This window comes from Pipra filicauda, unplaced genomic scaffold, assembly GCF_003945595.2.
Source record: "Pipra filicauda isolate LSUMZ 115617 unplaced genomic scaffold, ASM394559v2 scaffold719_size241573_pilon, whole genome shotgun sequence".
Classification (NCBI taxonomy): Eukaryota; Metazoa; Chordata; class Aves; order Passeriformes; family Pipridae; genus Pipra; species Pipra filicauda.
Genome location: NW_024104886.1, coordinates 17,780 through 45,381, shown reverse-complemented (window position 1 = coordinate 45,381; position 27,602 = coordinate 17,780). Strand labels below are relative to the sequence as shown.

Genomic DNA, 27,602 nt, shown 5'->3' with positions numbered 1-27,602 from the left:
GGATGTCCAGTTCTGGGGGTCTCTCGGTGTTGGGGGGCTGCTCATCCAGGTTTCCCATCCCCGCTCGGGGTGGGATCCGCCCCCAAGGATCCGCCCTCCCGCTCCCGCGATCCCGGAGCCGAGTCACGCTGGCAGTTACTGACTGTCCTTTATTACTGAGAGCGGGGGCTGCCTCCAGAAAACGAGGGGCCCCGCTCCCCAAAAATAGGATTCCGCCAAGGAGACGCCCCGACCCGCGCGCCCCTTCCCTGGCATCGCCAGCCGGGCACCCCCCGCTCCCGCCGCTCCTCGGCCGGGCCGCGCTGGGATCTTTAGTTGGGTGGGTTTTTTACCTTTATTGTTTTTCTCTTTTTTTTTTTTTTTTTTTTTTGTTTTTTCTGCTCGTGGTTTTTTTTTTTTTTTTTTTTTGCTGTATTTTACACACCAGTTGGATGTTACCGTCACATGAAGAAGAGAAATACCTGAACAAGATCACGGCTACGAGCTCTAGAGTTAAAAATGAACACACAAAGCCCCCCCGGGGAGCCCGACCGCGGACGAGGAATCCGGCCTGGAAAAGCGGGATGGGGCGAGGGAGGGGCTTGGCACAGCCCCCTCGGCTCCGTCCCCTTCCCCAGGCGTGTAAATCTCTTCTTTTATGGTAAAAAAAGAGAGAATCTGACAAAAATACAAATGTCCCTAAAAGCGTCGTTATTACTGAAGTAGCAGAATTATGACTTTCTCTCCAGATTGTCCAAAATCGTCTAAATCGGGGCTGCGGGAGGGCTTGTCCCGCGGCCACCGTGTCCCCAGCTGGCTTGTCCCCACCGTGGCAGGGATGTCGCCCCTCGGGAAAAGGGACCGAGCGGCCGGGAATCCCGCGGATTTTGGGGGGTTCTGGTGCAGGTTCCCCTCCCCGCGGCGGAGAATCCCCTGGAGCACCTCGGGGGGTGCCCCCCGCTCCAAGTGCCCGGTGCCACCGTGAGGGGCTGTACACGGGGGGGGACACGCTGTGACGATGGTGACGTGGCCTCGGTGGCACCCGGAGGGGTGTGGGTGTCCCCGCCGCGGGCGCGGGAGGGGAGAAGGGCGGGGGGAGCCGCGGGGGGGGCAGGAAGACTGAGGATGATCCGTCGTCCGCCACGCGGGGTGACCCCACTGTCGCTCCTCCCCGACCCCCGTCGGGTCCGTCCCCGTTTTGGGGGGTCCCTGTCCCGGTGGAGGGGGATGTGCGTCCCGGGGGAACTCAGGGATGCTGCTGGCGCCGATCCCGCCGGGCTGGAATGCCGCCGGCGCAGGGAATGTCGCCTGCCCGGGGTGGGCACGGCAGCGCTCGCTCCACCCCTTATCCCCAGTGGCTCACGGGGGTCCGGGATCATCCCGGCTGGAGAGGGAATTCCCTGGGGCCCGGCATCCCCCCGAGAGGCCGCAGCCCGCCCGGGGAGGGGGTGAGGGCGGGACTGGGGGGTCCCCCGGGGGGTTGCGGCCCCCCCGCTGCCCCCGAGCCCGGAGACGGAGGTAAAGCATCGAAGGCGGCCGCGGGCAGAGCGCACCGGGCCCGCTTTGGATAAGGAACTGTGGCATGGCTTCCGATCCCAGGGAAAGGGGCTGCCCCCTCCCCGCCGCGCCCCCCGCCCGCCCCGGGGGGCTCGGGGAGAGGCGGCGGGGGCTCGGAAGGGCGGGGGGGGGGGACGCTGACGCTCGGAGAGGTTTTATTGAGTTGAAAGAGGAGGGGAAGAGGGGGGTCCCTCTTGCTCCCGCAGCCTGACCCCCCCCTGGAATTTGGGGGTGGGGGCGAGGCCGGGGAGGGGTCGAGAGGCTCCGGAAGCACTCGCAGAAGTCCCGCCCGGCGGTGGGAATAGGGGTGGAGGGGGGGAATCGTGGCTTCTGGCACCTCCTCGCCCGGGGGTCCGCGGCAGCTCCGGGACCCCCAGCGCCGGGGAGGGGCGAGAGCGGGGGGGGCCGGGGGGGCTCCCAACCTCTCCTGCCGCAGGGTCCCGCTGTCCCGCCGGTCCCGCGCCGGGAGCGGGGTTGGGAGCTGGGAACGGGGACCCCGAGCCCGCGGTGCCGGGGGGGGCTCAGGCCTTCAGCTGGTGCCACTGTGCCACCGCCTGGCGCGGGCGGGCGATCATGTCCTTCCAGTGCTTCACCTCCCCGGGGCCGCTCTTCCAGGACAGGTAAATCTGCGGGAATGGCGTCCTTGGATCCGCGGCTCCGCTCCCGGCCCCTCCATCCCCATCCCGCTCCCCGCCGCCGCCGCCTTCACCCCCAAACTCCTCCATCCCTGCTTTTCTGGCGCCGGGCTATTTTTACCCGCGGATTTTCCATATGGAAAACCGCGTGTGCCAGCTGCCACCGCATCTGACACCTCGAGGAGCCGGTGCCACGTGGCGGGGTTTTAATGGAATATCATGGACGCTGCCTGTGTGTCCATGGAACTGTGCTCTGGGAACGGTCGTGCCACCGGCACCGTGCCCTCGGGTGTGCCCACATCGGGAATGCTGCCACCCCTGCCCCTCCCTGGCAGCCCGTGGCGCTGACCTGGGGTTTTGTTTGATGGATTTATGCCAGCTGATGCGTTTTCCTGGAGGGTTTTTGGGATCGAGTGGTAAGGACGGATATTACCACGCTCTTTTGTCACGGTTACACCCGCGGCGAGCGGGGTGGGTTTCACGTGGAGCAAATCCAGAGGGGATAATTCCCAGGGGATTGGGAGCCAGCCAGATCCGGGTCCTGGATCCTGCTGCCCCATTTCCTGCTCTCCTGGGAAAACTTGGGCACCGGAGCACGAGGGGTCCCCGTCGGGAGGTGACGGACTGGTCGCCCTCGAGCCGCTCATCCCAAGTCCCACCCGGCCCCGGTGTCCCCCTGGTGTCCCCCCGGTGTCCCCCCGGTGTCCCACCTTGCCGATGACGTCGTTGCGGCTCAGCCTGTCCTTGTCCATGACGGTGATGACGATGGTGGTCTCGCGCAGCCGCTCCGTGGGGATGTCGAAGGCGAAGGACTCGTTGAAGACGGGGTTCAGGCACCGCTTCATCACCACCGTCTTCTTCTTCTCCACCCGCTTGTCCTTGTACATCAGCCACACCTTCACGTAGGGATCGGGGCGGGAAAAGAGCCGCTCAGCACCGGCGTGGGAATCGGGGAATGCCAGCCGGAGCCGGGAGGGGGCTGGGAGGGGGCCGGGGCCGCACCTGACGTGCCCCCGATGTCCATGGCTTTGAGGTTCCGCGCCTTGATGATGTTCACCACGATGGAATTGGCCGAGGGGTTGTAGCACAGCGACAGCAGCAGCTCCCCACGGCTTCCCTGTGGGATTCACGGGCACGCTGAGGGACTGCCACACCCCACGGAGCTCCGCAGCGGGAGCGGGGTGACGGGACAGGACCCCACCCCCCCGGAGTTGGGGTTTTGGGGCTGCCCAGAAAATCAGGGCAGGAGGAAACGGGGACACCCCCGGTGGGACGTTCGCTGGTCTTGCTGGAGGCGGGAGGAGGAGAAAACTTTCATTTTGGATCTACCTGAAACAACTTGTTTTGACCCAAAATGGGCCATTCGGAGCCTTAATAGAAAGCTTTGGGAAGAGAAACGTCTCATCAGGGAAAACAGCAGAAAACATCCCTGTTGGGGTAGGAAGTGGGGGGTGGTCCTGACGGGACACTGCAGGGACAGGGGGGGTGGGAGTGGGCCCAGGGCCTTACGCTGCCATCGCTGCACGGCTTCAGGTCCTTCCAGAAGGTCTGCATCTGGGTGAGGTCCACCTTGTTGAGCGGGATGGACACCTCTCCGATGGGATCATTGCGGCTGAAGCGGTCGTAGTCCAGCACCTGGAGGTACAGCACCCGCTGCACCACCTTCTCGTAGGGGAACCCTGCACAGAGACAGAGGGGAGGAGAAGCCGGAGGGAATGAGGAGCTGGAGGGATGAGGAGCAGGAGGGAATGAGGAGCCGGCACCCCTTCACCCTTTCCCTGATAACAGCAAGACTTTGGAACCACACAGAGCACGAGGAGCAGAGCACGGCCCGAGGGGCCGGTGCCAGGTTAATTCCCACCCGTGGGGGCTTGTTGGGGGGATGGAGCCTTCCCATCTTTCCCCCATGTCCCCTTTAAGGGGTACCCCTCCAACCTGGCCCTGGAGGCTTGGCCAGCCCACGGCACCACCGATGGCCACCACGCCAGTGGCTTGAGTCGAGCTGAACCCCCAGGTCCCACCATGGCTCCGTTCCCGCCCTGGGCCAATCCATCCACTCCCGGTCCATCCCAGTTCTTACCTTCGAAGAGGAAGGTCTCGTTCCAGTGCGGGTTGAGGTTCTTCCTCTTCACCTTGGTCTCCAGCTTGTGCTTCTTGTCGGGGAGCAGGTAGATCTTGACGAAGGGGTCGCTGGTGCCGCTGAAGTCCTTGGCCGGCAGCTCCTGCGCCTTCATGATCTTCACGGTCAGGGTGGACTCCTGGAAGTTGTAGCCGACGCTGAACTGGATGCGGCCCAGGTTCTCCCGGCTCACGCCTTCGTGGCCCTCGTCATCCTCGGAGCCCGGGGAGAGCTGGGGGGGAAGAGGGAGGTGAGAGCGATGCCGGGCGTTGCTGGGGACCCCCGTCCCCCCGGCCTCGCATCACCCTGACCCCCGGCCCCCAGCCCCGCGAGCTGTCAGGGGCCATCAGCCTCTCCCCGCTGCCCCCGCCGCTTCCCATGACTTCCCATGACTCCTGGCTCCGTGCCACTCGTCCCGGGGAAGCGGGAGCTCCAATTAACCAAATCCCTCCTGACAGCACAGCCCTCACGTGTCCGGCCCCGCTCGCTCCCTCGTGCCGGCCCCGGGGAGGCGCTGAGCCGGCGGGGACTCGGCGGAGAGGGGGGATGTGCCGGAGCTCTTCTGGCACGGGCGGGATGCCGACCGTGGAGACCCCATTCCCGGTGCGTCCCGTCCACCCACCATGAGCATCTCGCTGGTCAGGGAGTTGACCAGGTCGGAGACGGAGGAGTGAGGCTCCGTCTTGCGGTCGGACTCGTCGTGGGGCGGCTGCCCCGGCACCGGCGCCGTGTTCACGGCCTTGCCGCCGGCCGGCAACCTGCGGAAAGAGAGGCAATTCCTTGGAGGAGAGGGGCCGGGAGAGCCGAGGACGAGACCGTGAGGGGCTGCCCGGGAGCCCTCTCCCAGCAGATGCTGCGCCGGGGCTGTGCCAGCACCCAATGGACGCTGCCAGGACACCGGTGGCTGCGGCCCACTGGCTTCCCGGCCCCGATCCCGGTGCCAGTGGGTGCCCTGGGACCTTCGGAGCACAGCAGCAGGTCCCACACCGTCCGTGTCCCCAGGCCAGGGACGGCCCTGTCCCCACCAGCGGCTCCGGCTGCACCTCACACACCACAGCCCGTTATCCCGGTGGGCACCCATGGGTGCTCCACATGCTTTCCTGCGGCCGAGACCCCCCCGGGATCGCTGTCCCGGTGGCTCCCGGATGGTGGGAATGGTGCCGGGAAGGGTGGGCAGCCGGGAGCGGCGGGAGGCAGCCGGACAGAGCAGCGATGGAGACGGGAATGCACCAGGGCCACGCTGCCACAAGGCACAGGGACAACGGGACACAGGAACATGGCAGAGGGGGGACAGGCACCCCGGGATGCTCCCGCTGAGCCACGACACCGTGACAAACCACCAAGAGGTGCAGGGACACTCGGGAAGGCACAGAACATGCCACGGACACGCCACACCACGCCAAGCACACGCTGACACACAGGGAGAGGACGCACACGCACACACGGGATGGCACCCGGGAAGACCGGAGAGGCCGAGGCAGCTGGGGAGGGAAAATAAAGTTAAAACCAGGGAAAATGAAAGGCGGAGGAGCCGCTGGGCGAGGAGGCACCGGTGGAGCCGCAGGAAGTCACGGACAGCGGGAGAGAGAGCGGGAAAGAGCAAGAGAAAGGAGGAGCGGTGTCATCCAGCGCCGGCCTGCCGGGAGGGAATGGGAGAGGGGGGATGGACAGACGGACGGAGAGCGATTGGTCGCCGGGACGGGAGACGCGCCGAGGCGCCGGGCTGGAGCCGCCGGGGCCGGGCTGGAAGGAAGAAGCTGAGAAACAGGGATGGAGGAGGTGTTTGGAAGAGGAAGAAGAGCGGTCGGTCGGCAGCGTCGCCGGGCGGGAGAGAGCGGAGGCCGCCCGGGCGCGTCCCCTCCGCCGGCCGGACCCGCCGCGTCCTGCGGAGCTCAGGGAATGGGGAGGAGCGGGGATGGAGGTGGGGAGGCCATGCGTGCACCGGCATGGGTTTTTGGAGCCTGGATGCGGGAAGCGGGAGCGGGGTCTTGCGGCACAGCCACCCCCCCCCCCGCCGTGTCCCAGGTGCCCCCCCGTCCCGTCGGCACGCGCTGCCGGTGCTCCCGGTATTCCCGGTGCTCCCGGCAGGGACCGGCTGCGCAGCGCGACGCCGGGGAGGGAAGTGCTAAAAGATGGAGCGAAAACCAAGCGGAGCAGGGTAAAAATAGCCGGTGGGCGAGAACGGTGCCAGTTGAGCCGCACGCCGAGCAGAGCCCGCCGGCTTCACACCTCCCCCCTGCTCCGGAGGGGACGAACAGCCGCTCCCGGCGGCACACGGACCCTCCGCCGCTGCCAGCCGGGCTCTCCTGCCGCTGCGGCGTGCCATGCCAAGCCTTTGGCATCCCGGGATCGCGGGGAGCAGCCGGAGGCGAGGGGCAGTGCCGGGCCGGAGGAGAACGGGCATAACGCGTCCTCCCGGCACGTCGCGCTCGCTCTGCCCCTTTGGGGGAGGGGGCAACGGTGTCCCCGTATCCCAAGGGATGCTGCCCGTCCCTCTGTGACGGAGGCGGCAGCGGCGCCGTGTCCCCGTATCCCAAGGGATGCTGCCCGTCCCGCCGGGACGGAGGCGGCAGCGGCGCTGTGGGGACGGGACGCGGCTCAGCCCGTGCAGAGTCCTTTTGGGGCGGTCCCCGCGCGTCCCCCCTGCCCCGCGGCTGCCCGAGCGCGTCCCCCCGCATGCAGCCAGCGCCGGGAAGGGCAGGAGGGGGAGGAAGGAGGGAGGAGGGAGGGGTGGGGAGTCCTCTCGGTGCCGCCGCTCCGGAGGCAGAACTCAGACGGGGAGAGCTCAGACGTCCCGGTGCCCGCTGGGCCACCCTGTGCCGCTCCAACCTTGGCGCTCCACGAGGGCAGCCTCCTCCTCCTCCTCCTCCTCCTCCCTGGATGGGGCCCTCGTGTCCTCCTCCTGCGGGACCGGCCTCGTCCTCGCTCATACCTCTTGTCCCCCTGAGCGTTCGCCTGGTTCGGCTGCGTCCCAGCGGGTTGCAGGTCGGGAATATTGGCAAAGTCATCTTGCTCTGAGAGTCCCAAAACCAGGGATAACACCACCATCCGGCCTTCCCTGCCCGGGCGGGCCCCGCCGGCAGCGGGAGAGAGAGAGAAAGAGAGAGGAGAACACAGCGTCAGGCGGGGAACCGGCAGGAGCCGGCGGGACCTCGGCGAGGGGCCCCTGGACGCGCCCGCCGGCTCCTGCGGGATGGGCTGCGGGGAGAAAGGCTCCGGCTCCGGGGAGATGGATACCCCCGCCTGGATATCCCTCTCCTCCACCAGTCCAGGCAGGGAGGATGCCAAAATCCTGGTGAAAGGGGGAAAAGGCGACCGGAGGGGCTGGGAACGAGGGACGGTATCGCAGGAGTGAGGCACCGGCATCATTCCATGGAGGAGGGGGCGGCGGTGCCCTATCCGAGGCTCTTTGCCCCCTCTGGAGCGGCCTCTGTGGGATCCGGAGCCGCATTTACACCGCGGCGCCGGGGAGGGTGAGCGGAGCAAAAGGAAAATCAATGGATCGGGAAAGAGGCGGTGGGAAGTGGCAGCGGCTCCTCCGCGCTGACTCGGCACGTCTGGGCGCTGCGGCTGCTCCCCCTCCGCCCATTCCAGGCTGGAAGCGGCACCAGGGCTCGGTAAACAGGGAGAACGTGACCCTCGGGACGACTGAGGAGCCGCAGCTCCGTGTTGGGAACCCGGGAAATGGAGCTGGAAGGGACCTCTCGGTGGGAAAGGGAAGATCGGAGAGCGGGGGGGGGGGTCACGGTCAGTGCACCCCAGGGGGCCCGGAGGAAGGTTCGTCCCTCTCTCCAGAGCTGCCTGTGCGGGAAGGAGCGGGATGAGCACCCAAACTGGTGCCTCTCGGGGTGTTTCCCACCTAATCCTGATGCAGGAGGTGCTGTGCCAGCTCATGGAAGGGCAGGATCAGTCCCCGTGTCCCACTCCCAGCGCTCCCAGCCTGCGGGAGGCGCAGCTGGGACCTCAGCATCCCTTTTTCCAGGGTGCTGGGGGGCAAACGGAGGAAAGGGAGGAGCTGGAGAATCCGGGGGAGGATGGAGCCGGGGGCACCGGCTCTGCGGAGGAGTGACATTGTCATGTGCCGAGACACGGTGACAACACGGGACTCGGATTAGCCCCCGGGGTTTGATGCTGGGAATCCAGCGCCGATGGAGGAGATGGGGTTAAGGAGCTTAAGGATCACACGGATCCTCCGGCTGGGAGCGATATCGGGACCCAACACACGGTCGCCCTGCACGGGGGCCGCCGCCCCCCCCTCCCCGAATCCTTGGGACAATGTCACTCCCCGGGGACAGCGCCGGTGGCTATCCCGCGGGCTGGATCATCCCTGCATTCCCTGGGGATGGAAAAGGAGTGCAGTATCCAGCCCAGCCGGTGACACGGCAAAGCAAATTGGGGGACCCTTCCCTGAGCCCCCCGGGCCGGGTGGGTCATCCCTGCCCCCCGTGAGGGGGATGGAGGGGACATGGATCTTCCCGCGGGAATGAGCAGTGTGTCCCCGAGGGGGTGATGGACGAGCGGCCGTGCGGGGGCAAATGAAGGAGCAGAGGAGAGGGATGGAGACGGGGATGGAGAGAGGGATAGAGGGAGGGATGAAGCAGAGGGATGGAACAGAGGAAAGAGGGATAGAGAGGGATGGAGAGAGGGATTGAGGGAGAGATGGAGCAGAGGAGATGGGGATGGAGCAGAGGGATGGAGCAGAGGAGACAGGGATGGAGCAGAGGGATGGAGCAGAGGAGATGGGGATGGAGCAGAGGGATGGAGCAGAGGAGACGGGGATGGAGCAGGCAAAGGAGCAGAGGAGAGTGAGATGGAAAGGACGATGGACCAGAGGAGACAGAGATGCAGAGGATGGTGGAGCAGAGGAGGCGATGGGGATGGCGATGGAGGGAAGAGCGCTGGAGAGCACACACTTACAGGAAGGACTTCATGTCCAAGCCGCGGCTGCGGATCTGCCCCACCACGTGGTCCCAGCTGCCGGGGTTGGAGCGGCTCCGGCCCCCGGCCATGCGTTGCTTGGAGCCGGCGGCCGTTCCCTGGCGCGTTTGGCCGCCGCGGGCGCCGCGGGAGTTGGCGGCGGTGCCGGAGGGGCCGCTGTGGGCCTGGAGGTGGCCCAGGCTCTGGCTGGTGGTGGGCTGGCTGTGGTTGCCGCGCTGGTGTTGGCTGAGGGGCTGCTGCAGACTTTGCTGGCGCATGAGCGTGCGGGGCCTCTGGAATTTGGGATCGCCTGCTGAGGTGGGGATATACTCAAGGGTAGTGGCTGTGGACAGGGTGGAGTCCTCGAAACTTAGGGAGAGGAAGGGCAGAGGAGAGGAGAGAAAGGAGAAGAAGGTGAAGGGGCAAAATTGGAGGAAGGAAAAGAAGAGAGTTAGAGAGAAGATGCCCCAGCGCAGGGAACGCTCCGGCAGGAGCCAGCGGGAGCGGCGCCCGGATCCTCCGCCTCTCGCCCGCGGCTCGGCCTTGCCGGGGGCCCGGGGGGCTCGTGCCGCCACCATGTCGCCCGTCCCGCGTCCCCCCCCGGGGGGCTCGGCCGGGCTGGATGTGCCCACCCGCTTCCCGCGGCTGCCGCTCCGCTTCCCGGCGCCCGACCTCGTCTGCGGGAGAATGAGGCTGCTGCGAGGAGGCAAATCCCGCGGCGGCCGCTCACGTGCCGCCGGCCCGGCCCCTCGGCCCCGCTCCCTCCCCGCCCAGCCCCGCGCCCGCGCCGCGGGGGCTCCGCGTCCCCATCCCACCGGGAGCGGGGGGGATCCCGCGGGCCCGAATCCCCGCCGTGGGGACGTTCCAGCGAGCCGGGGGGCCCCGGGGAGGGATGCCCGAGGTGGGAGGCTCCCAGCTCTGGGACGGTGGATGCGGACGCGGCTCCAGTGGGACGCGGAGAGCGGAGAAGCCCGGCCCGGGACGGACAGGCTTCCAGAGCGGGAAGAGCGGGCGGGATGCCGGCGAGGAAGCAGCGCATGCCTGGCGCGGCCCATGCAGCCGGGCGGGAATGCCCGTGGCGGCCTGGAATGCTCGTGACCGCGGGACCGGGGGGCAAAATGCCCCCAGGGACCACCGAGGAGTCGCCTCGAGCGGCACCCGCCGACCTCATCCCGATCCCGGCGTTGCCACGGGACAAAGCTGTGCCATCGTGCAGTGCCAGCGGCGGGGGGAGAGGGGGATGGCAGGGGAGGGATAAATAGCTCCAAAAACCGAAATAAAGAGGTGAAGAAAGAGCGAAAGGCGGGAGGAAGAGAGAGAGGAGGGAAGGGAGTGGAGAGGAGCGGAGAGCCGGGATGGCCGGAGCCGGAGGCACTGCCTGGGCACTGCCCCCCCTCCCCCCGCGCCGCCGCCGCCCTCCTTTCGTTTTCCTATGGAATCCTAAATTAGTTCAATTTACAACCTCTCAGTCACAGGAAACTAAATCTGGCTCCCGTCGGCCCCGCGCCAGCTGGAGGCGCGAGCTCTGCCAGCGCCGTGCCAGGCGGCCCCGCGCCCTGCCCGCTCCCGGATGGATCCCGTGGAACCGGGAGCGGGGCACAGCACCCAGACCCTCAGCGTGGACCCCCAGGACGCCCCCGATCCCGACGGCTGGAAAACGGGACGTGCCCTTAACCCTGCCCTGGCCGCCTGCGCCGGCCGGCGTCCGTCTGTCCGGATTCCCAGTGGGAATTCGCTTCTCCACCGAGTCTGAATACGGCTCCCCCTCTTCCTTGCCTCTCCCTCCTGCTCCCAGTTCCCACCTGGAGCACGCCAGCGTCATGCCACCGATTCTGGGGGCATTCGGGATTTCTCCCAGGCAGCAGGACGGGCCTGCCCCTTTTCCATAGATTTCCTCCCCACTGACACGGCTGGAAAAGCACACCAGCCTGGGAACCCCCAGGCTCTCCAAGGGTGCCGGGGCTGTTGCCGGGATGTCCTGGATGCCACATCCTGGTGCTGGAGAACCAGGGCAGAGTCCAGGAACACAGGACGGAGCCAGATCTGACACATTCCCATCAGCAGCCGGCAGAGCTGACCCTTCCCAGCGGAGGGTCTCACTGACCCCCCCCCCGAGCCTGCCAAAGCCTGGATTTTCCCTAAAACTGATCGATCCTGGACTTCTCCCAGATTTTCCCAGTATGGGGTGGTAGAGCCGCAAATGTTATGTTGGCACCGGGTCAGGGGAGCGTGGGGAGGGAAGAGGCTGGAGACGACACCATTCCCGAGGGATGGGAACATGGGACAGCACTTCCCGTCTCTGGGCCATCACCAAGGTGGCACTGCCTGCCCTGGGAATGCTGAGCTGCTTCCCGCCGGGATCAGACAAAGCTGGAAATGTGCCAGACATGGCACCTAAAGGGGCTCCCTCTGAGCCAAAACAACATCAGGAGCACGGGAAACTCCTCATTGCCTTCGGCACAGTGGCCCTGGGAATCTGCTGGTGGCCTTCGGGACATATTGGTGGCCCTGAGGACCTCTTGGTGGCTCTGGGAATCTGCTGGTGGCCCAAGGGTTCTGTTGGTGGCCCTGAAGACCTGTTGGTGGTCTTGAGGATCTACTGGTGGCCCAAGGGACCCGTTGGTGACCTTGGGAACATGTTGGTGGCCCTGAAGACCTGCTGGTGTCTCCAGGGACCTGCTGGTGACCTCGGGAATATATTGGTGGCCCTGAAGACCTGTTGGTGGCCCAAGGGATCTGTTGGTGACCTTGGGAATATATAGGTGGCCCTGAGGAGCTGTTGGTGTCTCCAGGGACCTGCTGGTGACCTCGGGAATATATTGGTGGCCCTGAAGACCTGTTGGTGGTCCTGAGAACCTATTGGTGGCCCTGAGAACCTACTGGTGGCCCCAGGAACCTGCTGGTGACCTTGGGAAAATATTGGTGGCCCTGAAGACCTGTTGGTGGTCCTGAGGACTTATTGGTGGCCCCAGGGACCTGGCGGTGACCTCGGGAACACGTTGGTAGCCCCGGGAACCTGCCGGTGGCCCCCATCCAAGCACATCCCTCGGAGGGGAGCGTCTCCGTGCCGGTGCCGTGCTCACTCACTTGGACAGGCTGAGCTTCCCTGCGGCCAAGTGGCTCTGCACCGTGTGCCAGCGGCCTCGTGCCGCCTTTCCCGCTCCGGGCTCGCTGTGGGCGGACACGCTGCTCCTCATCCCGTCCTCGCCGAGCCGCTGCTTGTCCCCGGGCCGGTCCCCGGATAAGCCGGAGGCGGCCGACGCCGTCAGCTTGGCCCCTGATAACAGAGAGCCACTGGGCCGGGCCGGCGGCCGGACACCCCCCAGGACACACACGGAGCCGGACGGACACACGGACGGACGTGGGAGAGGAGTGAGGGGAGAGGGTGACAGAGCCAGACGGACAAGAGACGGACAGACAGACAGAGAGAGAGAGAGAGACATCAGCACTGCCAAAAAAAAAAAAGGGGGGGCCTGGCCGGGGGGCGCGTGGGGGGCCTCTGAAAACCGTCCAAAAGAAAGTGGGGAGATGGGAAAGGGGTCGGGAATTGGGGTCCCGCTCGCCGGCAGCCCGACCCCGCGCCGAGGGGGTGCCCCCAACGCGCAACCCCGTCCCGGGGGGACATCCCAGGAAGCCCCGGGAAAGCGGGAAGGAGGGGTTGCTCGTCTCCATGGGGAGGCCCATGGGGTGGCGTGCGGGGAGCCCGGGAGCAGGAGGAGGAGGAAGAGGAGCAGGAGGAAGAGGAGGAGGAGGAGGAGGAAGGTGAGAGGGTGCTGCCCAAATACTCACTACACGGAGCAAACCCGGCAAGGAGAGACTCACTTGAGGGAAAGGCGCGGATCACCGTACGGAGCGTAAGGAGAAATGTTTAGGATAAACTCCTTGGGAGGGTAGGAGCTCCATTTCTGCTGCACTGTGTTGTCATTGTTATTCCAAAAGTCTCTGTCTAGATCGCTACAGCGGCCGGATTCCAGGGGAGAAGAGAAAAGGGAAATACAAGAGAGAGAAGCTGAATTCCTGCGGGAAAGGGGAAGGGAAAGCAGCGCTCTGGCCCCGGAGCGCCGGGATCCTGCGGAGAGAGACAGGGAGCGCGGCTGCCCATCCCTGGGACACCGACACACACACACACGGACGGGGACAGACGGACGGATGGAGCAGGGAAGAGCTGTGGAGAGACAGGAGCAGGCGGCTCCACCGGCTGGGAAGGAGAGAAGGATGGTGGGAATTAAGGAGCGAGCGTGGTGCCGGCACGGTATTCCCGTGTGTGTCCATGTTGCCTCCTCAACAGGTCCTGGAAGTGTGCCCTGCATGGTTAACCACGTGTTGGAGACCCTTCCGGATCCCTTCCTGCTGCCAGCATGGAGCCTGGAATTCCTGGCTCTGGGAAGCCACCAGACCTGTGTGCCAGGGATTGGGGGCCCAGAGGGTCCCCCCTGGGAGACTGGAAAAGCCACCGCTGCCCGGCCCTCCCAGCCCTCGCCAGGGCCCACCTGCAGCTCTGGGATGATCCCGGCTGTGCCGGAGCTGGGGAGGGAAAGCCACGTGTGCCGGGATTCAGGAGGGGATGTGCTTCCCACTCCACTTCCAGCTCATCCCAGCTGGGCTGGGAGCAGCATCCAGGTGCCCGAGGTACCCCGGACACTTGCACCCCAACAACACCGTGGGAGGAGGTTTTCCATAGCCTTATTCCAGGCAGGAGCTCTTTCCCTGCTGCCGGTCCGGCTCCCTCCTCCCTGGAGCCCTGTGGGGGGTTTCCAGAGGCACTACTGGATCTGGGATATCCAGGAGAGCCCCTCCAACTTCCAACCCCGCACTTCATTCCCTGCCCAGAGCCATGAGGCACTTCAGCTCTGCTCTCCTTCCTGCACGGAATGCCCCTGGGATGCAGAGCCATCTGCACGCCCAGACCTGGAGCATCCCTGGGCTGAGGCTCCCGTGGCTCCATCCTCTGGCTCCATGGGATACGCAAGGATGCGGGAGAGACCCACCAGCTCTCCCAGTGTCCCGGAGCCCCTTTCCCACTGGGAGTGGGGAACCAGGGAATGGCCACCTCTGTCCTTCCTCTCCCCCCCAGTCCTGGCACCTACTTGATGGTTTTCTTTTCGCTGCGGCCTCGGCTGGAATCCGGAGTTCCCACAGTCTCCAGGGAAGTCTTGTAACGCTTTCCCTATGGAAAAGGCAGGAGGGAGGAATGAGGGAGTGGCAGGGGATCCCTGGAGCATCCCAACAAAGGATGGGAGCTGCCTCCATCTGCTGAGTTCGTCCCAGATTTCACCTTTTTCCCTTATTCCCTCGCAGTCTCCAGGTCCCATCCCACCCATCCAAGCAGCAAAATTCCCAGTTGCTCCGTGCCCGTGATCCCTGGGGGCTTGTGCCCCACGTCACCCCAAGGACAGGACGGTCACCGCCTTCGGTGTCCCATTCCAAGGCCTCACCGGGAAGCAGCGGATAATTTTAGGCTTAATTGAAGCTGGATTAATTGAGTTCACCTTTCCCAGTGCCCGGGAAGCACTGCCGTGGGATAATGAAGCCGGAGCTGGCTCCTAACTGGGGCTGGTAATCAGGACACTCCGGCGGGTTCCGCACGCTCCGAGCCCGGAGCGCAATTAGCGCCAATTAGGCAACAATTAGGAGCCGAGGAGGCTCCAGGTGGGAAGGGACCAGCTCCTGCAGCAGGATGGGCTGGAGAACCGGCCCTTCCACCACGCTGGGCCTGGAGCTGGGAGCATCCCCCCTGCATCCAGAGAATGGGAATATTTCTCCCTTCTCCTCCTTCCCAGCCTCTGCAGCTCCACACGGAGCCAAATCCTTGGAATGCTGAGACACCTGTGCTCTTGGCACAGCATCCTTGGGCAGCCATGGGCTGATCCAGCTGGGAGCTGCCAGGGTGTTGGAACTCCTTGGATGCCCACGGGCTAATCCTCCTGGGAGCTGCAGGAATGTTGGATGTCCTTGGATGTCCCTGGGCTAATCCTGCTGGGAGCTGCAGGGGAACACCTGGATCTCTTTGGCTGTCCACAGGCTGATCCTGCTGGGATATTGGATGCCCATGGGCTGATCCTGCTGGGCTCCGTGGGGATGTTGGAACGTGGATGCCCTTGGACTAATCCTGCCAGGAGCTGCAGGGGAACACCTGGATTTCCTTGGATGCCCATGGGCTAATCCAGCTGGGATCTGCAGGGATGTTGGATGTCCTTGGATGCCCATGGGCTAATCCTGCTGGGCTCTGTAGGGATGTTGGATGTCCTTGGATGCCCGTGGGCTAATCCTGCTGGGAGCTGCAGGGCAACACCTGGATCTTCTTGGATGCCCGTGGGCTAATCCTGCCAGGAGCTGCAGGGATGTCAGACCTCCCTGGATGTCCACAGGCCATCCTGGAGGGAGTCATCCCTGAGCCCTGGGCTCATCCCTGTCCCGGCTCAGGGCTCCTGAGGACCCGGCCCTCCCGGCAGTGGCCGCGTGGGCACAACCCGGAGCCGGGCCTGCCGGGCTTGGCCGTCATTCCCACGCAGCCGTTCCAGCTCCGGGCGCTGCCGAGGGCCGGTTGGGATTCGCCTTCCCGGCCAATTTACACTTGTTTGTTCCCCTGCCAGTTCATCCTCCTCCTTTCCAGTGCTTATCCCTGCCTCTCCACATCTCCTGGAGGGCACCTGGAAGCCTCTTCCCACCCAGCACCCCCACACTGCCTTACCCCCGGCCAGATCCCCTCTCCCATTCCCGGGGGAATGCTGCCTTCCCACGGCTCAGGGTGGGCATCTCCCACACGGGAAGCGCCGCTGCCATCGGAGCACTTGACCCAGATTTGATTCCGACGGCGAAGGAAACGTGGCCGAGCACGTCCTGCTCCCGGGAGAGCGGGAGGAGGAGGAGGAGGAAGGGAGGGAGCGCTGCCCCCATCCACAGTGGGAATGCAGAGGGAAGCGGGCAGCAGGGACGGCTCGTGGTGCCAGGGACGGGCTGGCCGCCTTCCCACGGGGCTTTTCCAGGCGGGAGCGTGCCCAGCAGGACAGGGGCCAGCTCGTTCCGGCTCGTCACCAACATATATCCAGATATTTGGAAACTTCCCTTCGTGCCACGCGAACCTTTCATTATCCCGGCCAGAAAAACCAGCCCGAAGGAAAGGCACAGCCAGGGAATCCCCGGCAGCGGGAATTGCCCCCCGGGCCGGGAAGGGGGCAGGGAATGGTGGCACTCACCATCTTGCGCTGGCACCACTGGCAGATCCCGCAGAGGACGATGGTGGCACTAAGGCTGACGGTGATGATGGCTGAGACCAGCAGCACGTCCCGGGAGGGGCTCCCTGCAGGACACAACAGGGGGGTCACAGGGCATTCCCGGGGTGTTCCTGCTGGGGGTGGGGGCGCAGCACCCACAGGGAGCATCCGGGAGAGCCGGGGGAGGAGAGGCAGGGAAAACACAGCTCCTTCCCCTTCCCGATTTCCAGGCTTCCCCTTGTCCAGCCCGTCTCTTTTCCTCCCTCTTTGCCTTCCTAATGCTCATCCTTTCCTCATCCTTTCACCTTCTCCAGCCCCCTCCCCTTTTCCTTCCTCTTCCTTCCTCTTCCTCTTCCCTCCCTTCCAGACAAGCAACCCCAGTTTTGTCCCTGGATCCATGCCCTGCATCCAGCCCCCGGTCAGAATTCCCTCTTTGGCTCAGCCAGTCCCACACGGATTCGCCCCAAGCAGCAGCATTTCCCATGGGGACAACCCTGGGGACCCCACAAACGGATGGAGACCACTCCACTGCATCCAGCACATCATATCCCTGCTCCCAGCCTGTGGAATGGCCCTGGAACTGTGGGAGCATGATCACGGATCTAAGGTGGCTCGGGGGGGGTCCAGCGGGACCCCCAGACTGGCTCAGCCTTAATTCCAGGTAGGACCCCAGCACAGCATCCCTGTGGACACCTCACACCCCGCTGGGATGGGGGCCGTGCATGGAGTCGGGAAGCGGCGGCGGGAGCTGTGCTGCGGTATAAATATTAAACAATAATTGTTAATAATTAATTCGCCCGCAGACCTTTGTTATTGTAGCAGATTTTGCCGGCGGCTCCGGGGCCTGGGTGAGTCAGAGGGGACCGGGAGAATGGATTGGGATTCTGGAATCCACCCCCCGCCCCTGCACTTGGAAAAGCACCCACAGCCCCCCCACCTCGGGATGAAAAGGAGGAAAGGGGATGGTGACCACAAAGAGGAGTTTTATAGAAATCCATTCGGGATTAGCTGAGGGTGGTGGGATGAGGGTGGGAGAAGGGTGGGATCCTGGGGGGGATTTAGGGAACAGGGCTGGGGGTCCCACCAGCACTCCCTCCATCCAAAGGCAGCTCCTCCATCGCTCCCGGATCACGAGGAGCCTGTGTATAAAACTCACATAGCAACTGTTGCCTAGGAGGGAATTTGGGACCAACCCTTAATTTCAAACATTTATAAACCCCGGCTGGATAAGCTGCTGGGGGAATGGAAAGAGCTGGATCTGGCGGGAAGGGCTTGGGACCCCCTCCTCGGGATCCCGACCAGTTCAAGTGGGACATGGGCTTACTGGGATCGGGGGTGACCCCCCCAAATGCTGCCTCAGCCCCCTCGGCGCTCTCTGATCCGACCTGGGAACACGGTGACCCCTCTGGTTTATCCCGGAGCTTCCACAAACCCTTCGCTCCTGCGGGGTCATCCCCAAATTAATCTGCAGAGAGGGAATCAAAGGAGAAGGAGAGGAAAAGAAGCCACCACGGAGAGGGATATTAGTGAGTTCCAGGGGCCAAGTTCCTAGAGCCGAGGTGCCACCACACGCCCAAGCCTGGCATCACCCGGCGATCCCGATGGATATACCAGCGGGAATCTGCCTGGGGGTGCTCCCCGGGCACGGGGGGTGTTCCAGCCCTTCCCGCTGGGAACGCTCATTCCTCAACCATATCCCCAGGGCGGGGGTAGCGATTCCGGGGGTGTCCCTGTGCACGAGGGGGTTCCAACCCTTCCCGGTGGAAACATGGATCCCTCAGCTCTGTCCCCAGGCTGGGGGAGAGATTCCGGCGCCGTCCCTGTGTCCAGGGGGGGTTCCAGCCCTTCCCGGTGGGAATACACATCCATCAGCCGTGTCCCCAGGCCGGGGGGGCCATTCCAGCCCCCCGACCGCTGCCGCCCTCAGCAGGAGGTCGATGGCTCGTTTTCCAGGCAATTAGCGCTTGGTTAATTAAAGAACCGGAGCCGCTCGGAGCTCCCGGAGCGTCCCCAGCCCTGGGGCGCGGTGTGGGGTATCCGCGCCGCTTGGAATGCTTGGAACGGGAATGCCACGGGGCGGGTGGGTGCAGGGGGAGCACGGGGAGCAGCGTCGGCCCCGGGAGAGGGTGACAAGGTGACAACGCGGCGCTTGTTCACACCGCCGCTGTCTCTCCTTCCGTAAGTTTCCCAGGCTGCCAGCGCCGATCCAGCCCGGAGCAGGAGACGGCCGGGTGGGACTGGGGGGTCCGCACCCCAAATCCCAAATCCCACCTGCCCTTCGCTGGTCCTGCCTCGCCCCATTGGCACAGCGAGGGGGGTGTCCACGAGACGGAGATCCCACGTCCCCCTCCAAGGGGTTGGGTCTCCCTGTCCCGTCCCACGTGCTGGAAGAGCACCGCGGAGGCTGGGAAGGGGGTGGAACATCCCTGCGGCTCTTTCATCAGGATTCAATGCCACTTGAGGGATATAATTCCACTTTCCCAGCCGGTTATCGATGAGGGGATTACCTGCCTCGCTAATGCCGCGGCTCTCCAGCGGCGGATTTGTGTGGAGCTGCGGGAGCAGGAGCCGGCTGTGCCAGGGGAGAGGCTCCCCGCTCCAGGGGGAGACGGTTCTGGATGCAGGGAGAGGGTCCCTGTGCTGAGAGTTTCCCTGTTCCAGGAAAGAGGGTCACGGTGCCGCGAGAAGAGGGTCCTGGATGCATGGAGAGGGTCTCCACGGTGGATCCCTTCCCACACACACCTCTTGGCCAAGCAGGAGACCCCCTCACGCCCCCGTGCCCACACCCTGCACCTTGGAGTGGGAGACGGGGGATATTTGGGAGCCGGGGGTGGCGGTTGTGATTCCAGCCTGCTGCCAAGTGCCCGTCCTCCTTTATCCGCCGCTCCCGCAGGCTCGGGATTAGCTGCCTCCGGAGCGGGAGCAAGCCCCGGCCTTTGTGGGTGTGAGGAAACACTTCAAACCCGACCCCGGCACAAGGAGAGGCGCCGAGATCCAAGAGGGATTAGCCCTCCGGAGCAGTGTGTAAGCCAGAGATCCGCCCGGAGGAGGTGAGAGCCGCCGATGCCGACGGATCGGGAACGTGCCGTGGTGGTGGGAGGGGGGCTGTGGCACAGCTGGGCACCCCTGTGCTGGCAGCACGGGCTGGGGACACCCAGGGGTGTCCCAGCCACTCCCAGATCCTCCTCCTGGAGCTCCAGCCTCGACTCAAGTGGCTTTGAGCATCTCGGTGGTCGTGGGCACCTTGGTGACCTTGGGAATCTTGGTGGCTTTGGGAGTCCTGGCAGTCCTGGGCACCTCGGTGGCTTTGGGAATTTTGGTGGCTCTGAGCATCTCTGTGGCCCTGTGCATCCAATGGATTCGGGTTTGTGTGGCCCTGGGCAACTTGGTGGCCCTGAGCATCTCGGTGGCTTTGAGCATCCCAGTGTCCCTGTGCATCCCAGTGTCCCCGTGCATCCCAGTGTCCCCGTCCATCCCAGTGTCCCTGTGCATCCCAGTGTCCCCGTGCATCCCAGTGTCCCCGTCCATCCCAGTGTCCCTGAGCATCCCAGTGTCCCCGTGAATCCCAGTGTCCCCGTCCATCCCAGTGTCCCCATCCATCCCAGTGTCCCTGTGCATCCCAGTGTCCCCGAGCATCCCAGTGTCCCTGTGCATCCCAGTGTCCCCGTCCGTCCCAGTGTCCCCGTGCATCCCAGTGTCTCTGAGCATCCCAGTGTCCCCGTGAATCCCAGTGTCCCTGTGCATCCCAGTGTCCCTGTGCATCCCAGTGTCCCCATCCATCCCAGTGTCCCTGTGCATCCCAGTGTCCCCGTGCATCCCAGTGTCCCTGTGCATCCCAGTGTCCCCGTGCATTCCAGTGTCTCTGTGCTCTCGGTGGCTCCGTGCACACTCCTCTCCAGGATGGTGAGACCCTCACAATCCAAGATGTCTGTGGCCCTTTCCCTGCCCTGATTCCCTGTGTCCCTGTGCCCATCCCAGCACCCAATCCCCTCCAAGGGCTGCCCCGTGACCCCCCACCAAAACCCTCGAGGGGCATCCAGGGAGGGATCCAGCTCCTCTCCTGACTGAAAGCTCCTGCACGGCATGGAGAGGCTGGAAAACACCTTCGTGGAGAAACAAAGGCTTTGGATGAGCGGTGGGAAAAAGCTGCAGCACCAGGGCTGGAACCGACCTCTCCGCAGGTGTCCCATCGGGATATCCCTGTCCGGGCCCTCAGAGCCGTGCTTTTGGGTGCAGATCCTAAAATTCCCAGGTTTCATGGATAGAGCATCTCCCTGGCAGCTTCTCAGTATCCCAGCTCCACCCCCCTATGTCCAGTGGTGAAATCCATGGACGCAAAGTCCCCCGGGGAGGGAATCAAAGCCGTGGGAGCCTCCCCAGCCCCGGCTCCCGCTGAGCTCCCTGGAAGCGGCGATCAAAGCCGGCAGCTCCACACGGAAAAACGTCTCCATGTGCCAAGCTGCTGCCACACGGGCATCCAGCCTTGCCAAACCGGCAGCGGAAACACGTTCCCGGGAAAAGGGGAGCGGGAGAAGGTGCCAAGCGAGCGGCACATCCCCCCCTCCCAACATTTCACCAGGGTCGGGATGTGCCGCTGAGCCCGGATGGGGACGCTGGGAGCGGGATGGTGGATGGGAAGGGATCCCGCCTGGATTGGCATCCCCTCGTGCTGCTGGGATCGAGGGCCACGAGACTGGGAATCAGGTGGCCACGGGACTGGGAATGAGGTGGCCACGAAGCCGGGAATGAGGTTGCCACGAGGCCAGGAATGAGGTGGCCACGAGGCCGGGAATGAGGTGGCCACGAGACTGGGAATGAGGTAGCCACGAGGCCAGGAATGAGGTGGCCACGAGGCCGGGAATGAGGTGGCCACGTTGTCATGCCGGGGCTTCCCAGATGCCACTTTCCTGGCGCCAGGCCATTAATTCCTCCTCTTCTCATCCTCCCACTCATTTGCTCGATATTTCCCAAACCTCTTATTTTTAGGATGCAGCTGAAAAGCTGTGAATTTGCAGCTTTCGCTCCTGTGCAGGATCCCGGGAGCGAGGAGGGTGGGCACAGGGCAGGATCCCGGTGGGAACAGCAGGCAGGTGGAATCCAAGCCCTCGGCACAGGTAGAGGGAGAAGGGATGGACACAGAGCGGCTGTGGGATGTGAAAAATCCAAAGGGAGGCGAGGCTTTGTTGCCACCCCTGGAAACAGCCTGATGGGCATTTTGGGAATGTTTTGGTCCAGGCTCGGTGAAGGGCTGGGACAGCTGGGCCTGGACGTGGCACCTGCCCAGACGCTCCCAGGGGCTCTGTGGACACGAGGGACCATCAGGAGCCCCACGGCCATCCCGCTGTCCCAGCAGGATCCCGGGATGAGGCTCTGGGAGAGGAGCGGCGTCCCAGGGTGAGAGGGGCGGGCACGCCCGTCTGCTCTCCATCTGTGCGTCTGTCTGTCTATCCGTGCGTCCTCCTCTCCGACACATCCATCAATCTCGGCATCCATCCGTCCCTCGTACACATCTGTTCTCCATCCAGCCATCTGGCCATCCCCCGGAGCTGTCAATCCCTCCGGCTCTGCCTCCCCCACGCCGAGCTGCCGGGCCCGGGGGGCTTCACTCGGCAGAGCCCACCGGCACCATTCCCAGTCTGCGGGGAGCACCGGCCCAAAACACCAGGAACACCGGCCCAAAACACCGGGAACACCAGCTGAAACACCGGGAACACCGGCCCAGAACACCGGGAACACCGGCCCAGAACACCGGGAACACCGGCCCAGAACACTGGCCCAAAACACCAGGAACACCGGCCCAAAACACCAGGAACACCGGCCCAAAACATCGGGAACACTGGCCCAGAACACTGGGAACACCGGCCCAGAACACCGGCCCAGAACACCGGGAACACCGGCCCAAAACACCGGGAGCACCAGCCCAAAGCACCGCGCTGCTCCGTCTGCATGGCACCACGTTCCCTATCCCAACCTGCTGATGGACAAGGATTGTTCCCTCCAGCTCTGGTGCCACCTGTCCCCCCTCCATGGCCACCGTGAGCAGGAAGTGGGGATGGAGGGAGAATCTGGCAAGGGAATGTGCTCCTTTCCCGGTGCTGGGCTATTTTTGGCTGAGGATTTCCGGAGAGAGCCGTGTGGTTTCTCTGCCTCTCGGTCCCCACCGTGTCCCTCTTCCCGAGGAGCACCCCGACACCCAAACTCCCTCTGCTCCCATGATTTCCAGCCACCGCCTTCCCCATTCCAATCCCTGCTCCCAGCAGGATGCCGCTCTTCCCTCGGAGAGGCCGGTGCTCCGTGTAATCCCTGCCCCCAGATGAGCCATGGAGCCCCCAGGAATCTGGGGCTGGATGCGCCTCCAGCTCCGCTTTTCCAGGCACAGAATCGTGTCCTGGCTCCGGCAGCGGGCACGGAGGAGCAGGCTGGGCTCTCATCCCGAGTGGCACTGCCAGCTCCGCGCCGTCACCACTTAGCCTCCCGCCCCTGGGCTCTCCATCATTCCCGAGCCCTTCGGGTGACAGCGGGAGAGAGGGAAGGCAGAGAGCCAGAGGCTCCCGGGGGACAGGAGAGAGCAGCCTCCGTGCAGCCCATCCCAATCCCACCGGATCCCTGCCTGCTTCCCAGCTCCAGTTCCCCCCCCGGGAAGTGCCCCCCAGTTATGTCACGTGGGATCCATCTGGGACCGTGGGGACAGAATTCCCGCAGGGAGCTCAGGGATGGGGGGATGCCACAGCCCCCAAATCAGGGAACTGGCAGTGCTGGGGGAGGAAGAGGAAGGTTGGAAGGGAACATGTGGAAAGATGGAGAAGCGCAGCTCAGAGGGAGGAGAGAGGAGGAAGAGGAAGGGAACGAAGGGCTGAGGAAGGCTCCAGAGGGAGGACTGGGGACACAGGGGTGGGAAGGTGCCTGGGGGAGGTGGAGCTGGTGGAAAACCTCCAGCAGAGCCTGATCCCAGGGCTGCATCCTCCAGGGATACACAGGGATGGTCATCCATGGGGAGGAAGGAGAGTCATCCAGGTGGGGCTAGTGGAAAACCTCCAGCAGAGCCTGATCCCGGGCCTGTATCCTCCAGGAATACACGGGGATGGTCGTCCGTGGGGAGCAGGGATGGTCATCCTTGGGGAGAGGGGATGGTCATCCATGGGAAGCAGGGATGGTCATCCATGGGGAGAGGGGATGGTCATCCATGGGAAGCAGGGATGGTCATCCATGGGGAGAGGGGATGGTCATCCATGGGGAGAGGGGACAGGACACATCACCCCCTGCAGCCACCAGTGTCCCACAGGCCCATCCAGAGGGGTCACACCTCTTTCCATGGATACCCAGGGCCCCCCAGGGTGCATTCTGACGCCGTGCCCCCCTCGGAAGGCCGGGATCTGGGAAGCTGTTCCGTGCCATCCCTCGGCCACCGCGCCGGCTCCGCATCCGCCGGCACAACCGGCCGTTTCCCTTCAAACCTCATTAACTCCCCCCAAGGTGACCCTCTCCCTCCCTCCCGCAGCCGGGAACACCGGGAAGGGTCGGGGTGCCGGGAGGGCCCCCTGAGCTCCCGGGTGGGCTCGGAGCATCCCTGTGCCACGGCCAGGCTGGCACCCCAGGGATGCGGGACCTTCCCCCGGGACCTCCCAGCCCCCTGCCCCCCAGGCCCGAGCTGGCCCCACGCACCCCCCCGAGCCCCCCAATGGCACCGGGGGGGGTCCATCCCCCCTCTCCACGCTGTCGCTCTGCTCGTTATTCCCGCGCTCCGGCGGCTCTGCGGGAGCCCTTCCCTCCCCGAATCCATGTATAATGGATATCGTAGCCGAGCCCCCGGGGGCCGGGGGGTGGCAGCGATATTATCTGCATCTGTCTTCATTCCCCGCTCCCCCCTCCCTTCCCAGGCAGGCGGAAAAGCCGCGAGATCAGGCGCTGGAAAAGCCGCCTCCAGCTCCTCTCCTGCTCCTTGGAATCGGGGAGGGGGGATCGGTGAGACCTCCCAGCCCGGCCGTGACCCACCCCCAGTCCTTGTTGTTCCCAAGCCGTGCACGGGGTCCTGGGACACGTCAGTGTGTGGGATCCTACGGGTGCGGGGAGGATGAAAAGCTTGGAATTGGTGGGAAGGAAGGAATTCTGAGCTGCCCTGGGGGGCTCAGAATCTGCATGGAACCCCACTGCCACGGAAAACGGGATGGAGCTGCCGGGGGGAACAAAGGGAGGGGATGAGGCCGCGGGGAATGCTCCCAGCTGCTGGAGCAGAGGGGCTGGCAGGGAGGTGAAGCCCAAATCCCAGCAGGATGGGGCTCCGGGGGAGGAACTGGAGCTCCAGCGCCGTGCCCGTGCCGGGACGCGTGGCTGCAGCAGGTGCCTGGCTCCCGGCAGGGCCGGCCCTCCGCTCTTTGTCTGCCTTCCCGCCTGTCACGCTTCCTCATCATCCTCCCAGCCTCCCACCTCGGGGTGTTCCAGTTTGGAAGCCGGCTCTTATCCCAGCCCCGGGCATCGGGGATGTGATCCCAGAGCCGTACGAGCACGCAGTGCTCTCCATCCATCACTCCATCCACCCATCCATCCATCCACCCATCCATCCATCCCCCGAGACGGCGCGGGGGGAAAACAGGCAGCTGCCTGGTTATTGATTCACCACCTCCAGCCGCCGCGCGGCTCTGCTCGGAATCATTCCAGCCGGGAAGGATGGGGACAGCGGGAGCAGGGCCCCCCGGCACCTGCTTGGAGCGTTTGAGGTGCAGCCTGTCCCCCTCCAAGGGGACAGCTGGTGCCAGCAGCGGGGACAGGGATGGACGGGGGGTCTGTCCTTGCAGGGGAGGGGAAGGAGCTTCCCGGTGTTCCCAAAGCCGGCGTGGGCGGCGAGGGGCACATTGTCCCTGTGGCACAGAGGGCACCTTTGTGGCAGCCCCAGTCTCTCGGGCACGGCGCTCCCGACACGGGGAACTGTCCCCCAGCACCACAGCCCTCCGTGGCCTCCCAGAAAATCTCCCCAGCTGGCGGGAGCCGCTTTGGGAAGCGCCTCGGTTCGGTCCTAATTCCCAACACCCCTCACCAGCCCAGCCCAGACTCCCTCGGGCATCTCCGACCCAAAACCCAGAGACCCCCAGCAGCACCTCCGAGCTTCATGTTCCCCCCATCCCCCCCCCTCTTCCTGGGCACCAAAGTTTCCCGAATTTCCCCACATTGCGTCTTCTCCCCCCGCCATGAACGCAGCCAGCGCTGGGGGTCACAGCCACCGTCCCCTCACGGTCACACGGAGCAGGGGACGAGGAGGACGAGGCTGGTGCCACCTCGGGCAGCGATTTGGGGGGACAACAGGCGGGATGTGGCAAATCCCAAATCCCGCGGGGGTGTGAGCCACAGGCACCCTCCCAGCCTCCACTGGTGGGGGTCAGACCCGGAACCTCCCGGGCACTGCGGACACGGGCGACAACACCCGGGAAAAGCCGGGAAAGGGGGTCGGGTGCTGGCACAGGCGTGTGCACCCCCAGCCCCACCAGAGCCCCCCACGGCTCCAGGCGCCACGGCACAGCCACCGCCGCCGGTGACGTGGGAAAACTCCCACGTGACGGGAGCCCCAGCAGCCAGGGAGCACGGGATTTGGGGAGAGGGGACGTGGATCCGTCCCCCCGAATCCCGCAGCTCAAAGCTCAGCCTCTGAAGCTTCCAGGCTGCCAAGAAGTGTCAGCAGTGGCACGGGCAGCCGTCGGTGTCCCGCTGGCCACCGATGGGGACGCGGGGCAGGGACGAGGGGGACAAACCGGGGGCAGGTGCGAAGTTCGGAGGGGGAATAACCGGGAGCAAACGCCGGGCACGGGCAGGGAAGAGCGGCGCCGCCGGCGGGGACAGCCCGGCGGCCCCTCTCTGCCACCGACCCGCCGGGTGACCTTGGGCCGAGCCGAGCCGTGCCGCGCTCCGGGCATCCCTGCGGGGTCACGCGGCCGGAGCCGCTCCCGCCGGGAGCGCTGAGCCCGCGGCCGGGCGGGAAGTTGCCCTCGAAGGCAGCCCGGCCGGAGCCGCCGAGTGCCGGGCGGCGGTGCCGCTGTCGCCCGCCGCGGGGGACGGTGCCCGGCGCTATCCCGAGCCGGCGGCTCCCGCAGGCCTGGCACCTGCAGCTCGCGCCCGCCGTCCCCGCCGTCCCCGCGGCCCCGCCACCGCAGGACACGCCGTCCTTCTGCCCGCTCCCCGGGCCCCGGGACACGGCCGGGGACGGCTGCCAGGCCCCGGGGATCCGCAGCGCTCCGGCAGCATCCCTGTGCCTCCACACCCCCAAAACCTCCCCGCCGGCGTCCCAGATTTCCCGGTGCGGGGCCGCCCGGTGCCTTCGGAGCATGAGCTCAGCAAATCCGCGCCGGAGGAAGCCCCTTCCCCAGCCGCCCACCCCCGCGTGTCCCGGTGTCATTCCAGAGGCGCAGCAGGACGGGGATGGGGGACCCCAAGAAGGACGGAGGGGATGTGCTGATCCCTGGATGCCGGCACCCGGCGAGATTTGGGGCTCACCCGGGGGCTGGGGGGTTTGTTGGGGGTCTGGGGAGTGGGGTGCTGTCCCCGGGTGTTGGGGGGTCCCCGGTGAGGGGTATCCGGGGCTCCAGCAGCTCTGCAGGATGAGGAGCAGAGGGATGAGCTGATCCCTGGGTGTTTGTCTGGATGTCGGCACCCGGCGGGATTCGGGGCTCACCCGGGGGGCAGGGGAGGGGGGGCAGCCCCCGGGGGGTGGGGGGCGTTCAGAGGTGGTTTCCAGGGCTTCGGCAGCTCTGCAGGACGAGGATCGGAGGGATGAGCCGATGCCTGGATGCTATCTGGGTGCCGGCACCCAGCGGGGCTGAAGGCTCACCCCGGATTTTTCGGGGGGCCGGCGACCCCCCGGGGGGGGTCGCGATGTCGCCGGGCGGGGGATGTCGGTGGCTCCGGCCCCTCCGCAGGGCGACCACGCCGGCGACAACGACTTTCTCCCCAAACTACCGAACTCACGGCGAGGCGCCCCGGAGGCGGGGGGGGCACCGGGGCAGCGGCCACCGCGTCCGTCCCCCCCCCCCGCCGCGTGTCCCCCGCGTCCTGCGCGTCCCCGTCCCCCCATTCCCGGTTCCCCCCGGGGCTCACCTGCGCCGGCAGCCTCCGGGTGCAGGTACATGGTGGCGGGCGGCGGCGGGGCGCGGCGGGGCGGCGGGGCGGCGGCTGCCCGGTGCGGCGGGGCCGCGGCTC

At 65.4% G+C, this 27,602-nt stretch overlaps 1 protein-coding gene across 3 annotated transcripts; it reads right to left on the bottom strand.

Annotated features, from left to right (window-relative positions):
* Positions 1-675: 675 nt before the first annotated feature.
* SYT7 (synaptotagmin 7) lies at positions 676-27,602 on the bottom strand. 3 transcript variants are annotated; one of them, XM_039389227.1, is made up of 13 exons: positions 27,501-27,602; positions 16,404-16,507; positions 14,295-14,374; positions 13,030-13,161; positions 12,295-12,501; positions 9,208-9,576; positions 7,223-7,348; positions 4,913-5,048; positions 4,252-4,522; positions 3,681-3,850; positions 3,175-3,288; positions 2,882-3,082; positions 676-2,162 (listed from the first exon to the last, which is right to left on the bottom strand). In XM_039389227.1, the coding sequence occupies exons 1-13, from the start codon at positions 27,529-27,531 to the stop codon at positions 2,058-2,060; spliced, it is 2,046 nt and encodes a 681-aa protein (XP_039245161.1). In that variant the 5' UTR covers positions 27,532-27,602; the 3' UTR covers positions 676-2,057. The 3 variants fall into 3 exon arrangements, with proteins under 3 accessions (XP_039245161.1, XP_039245162.1, XP_039245163.1); XM_039389228.1 differs by lacking the exons at positions 7,223-7,348; positions 9,208-9,576 and having other exon boundaries at positions 27,501-27,601; XM_039389229.1 differs by lacking the exons at positions 7,223-7,348; positions 9,208-9,576; positions 12,295-12,501; positions 13,030-13,161 and having other exon boundaries at positions 27,501-27,601.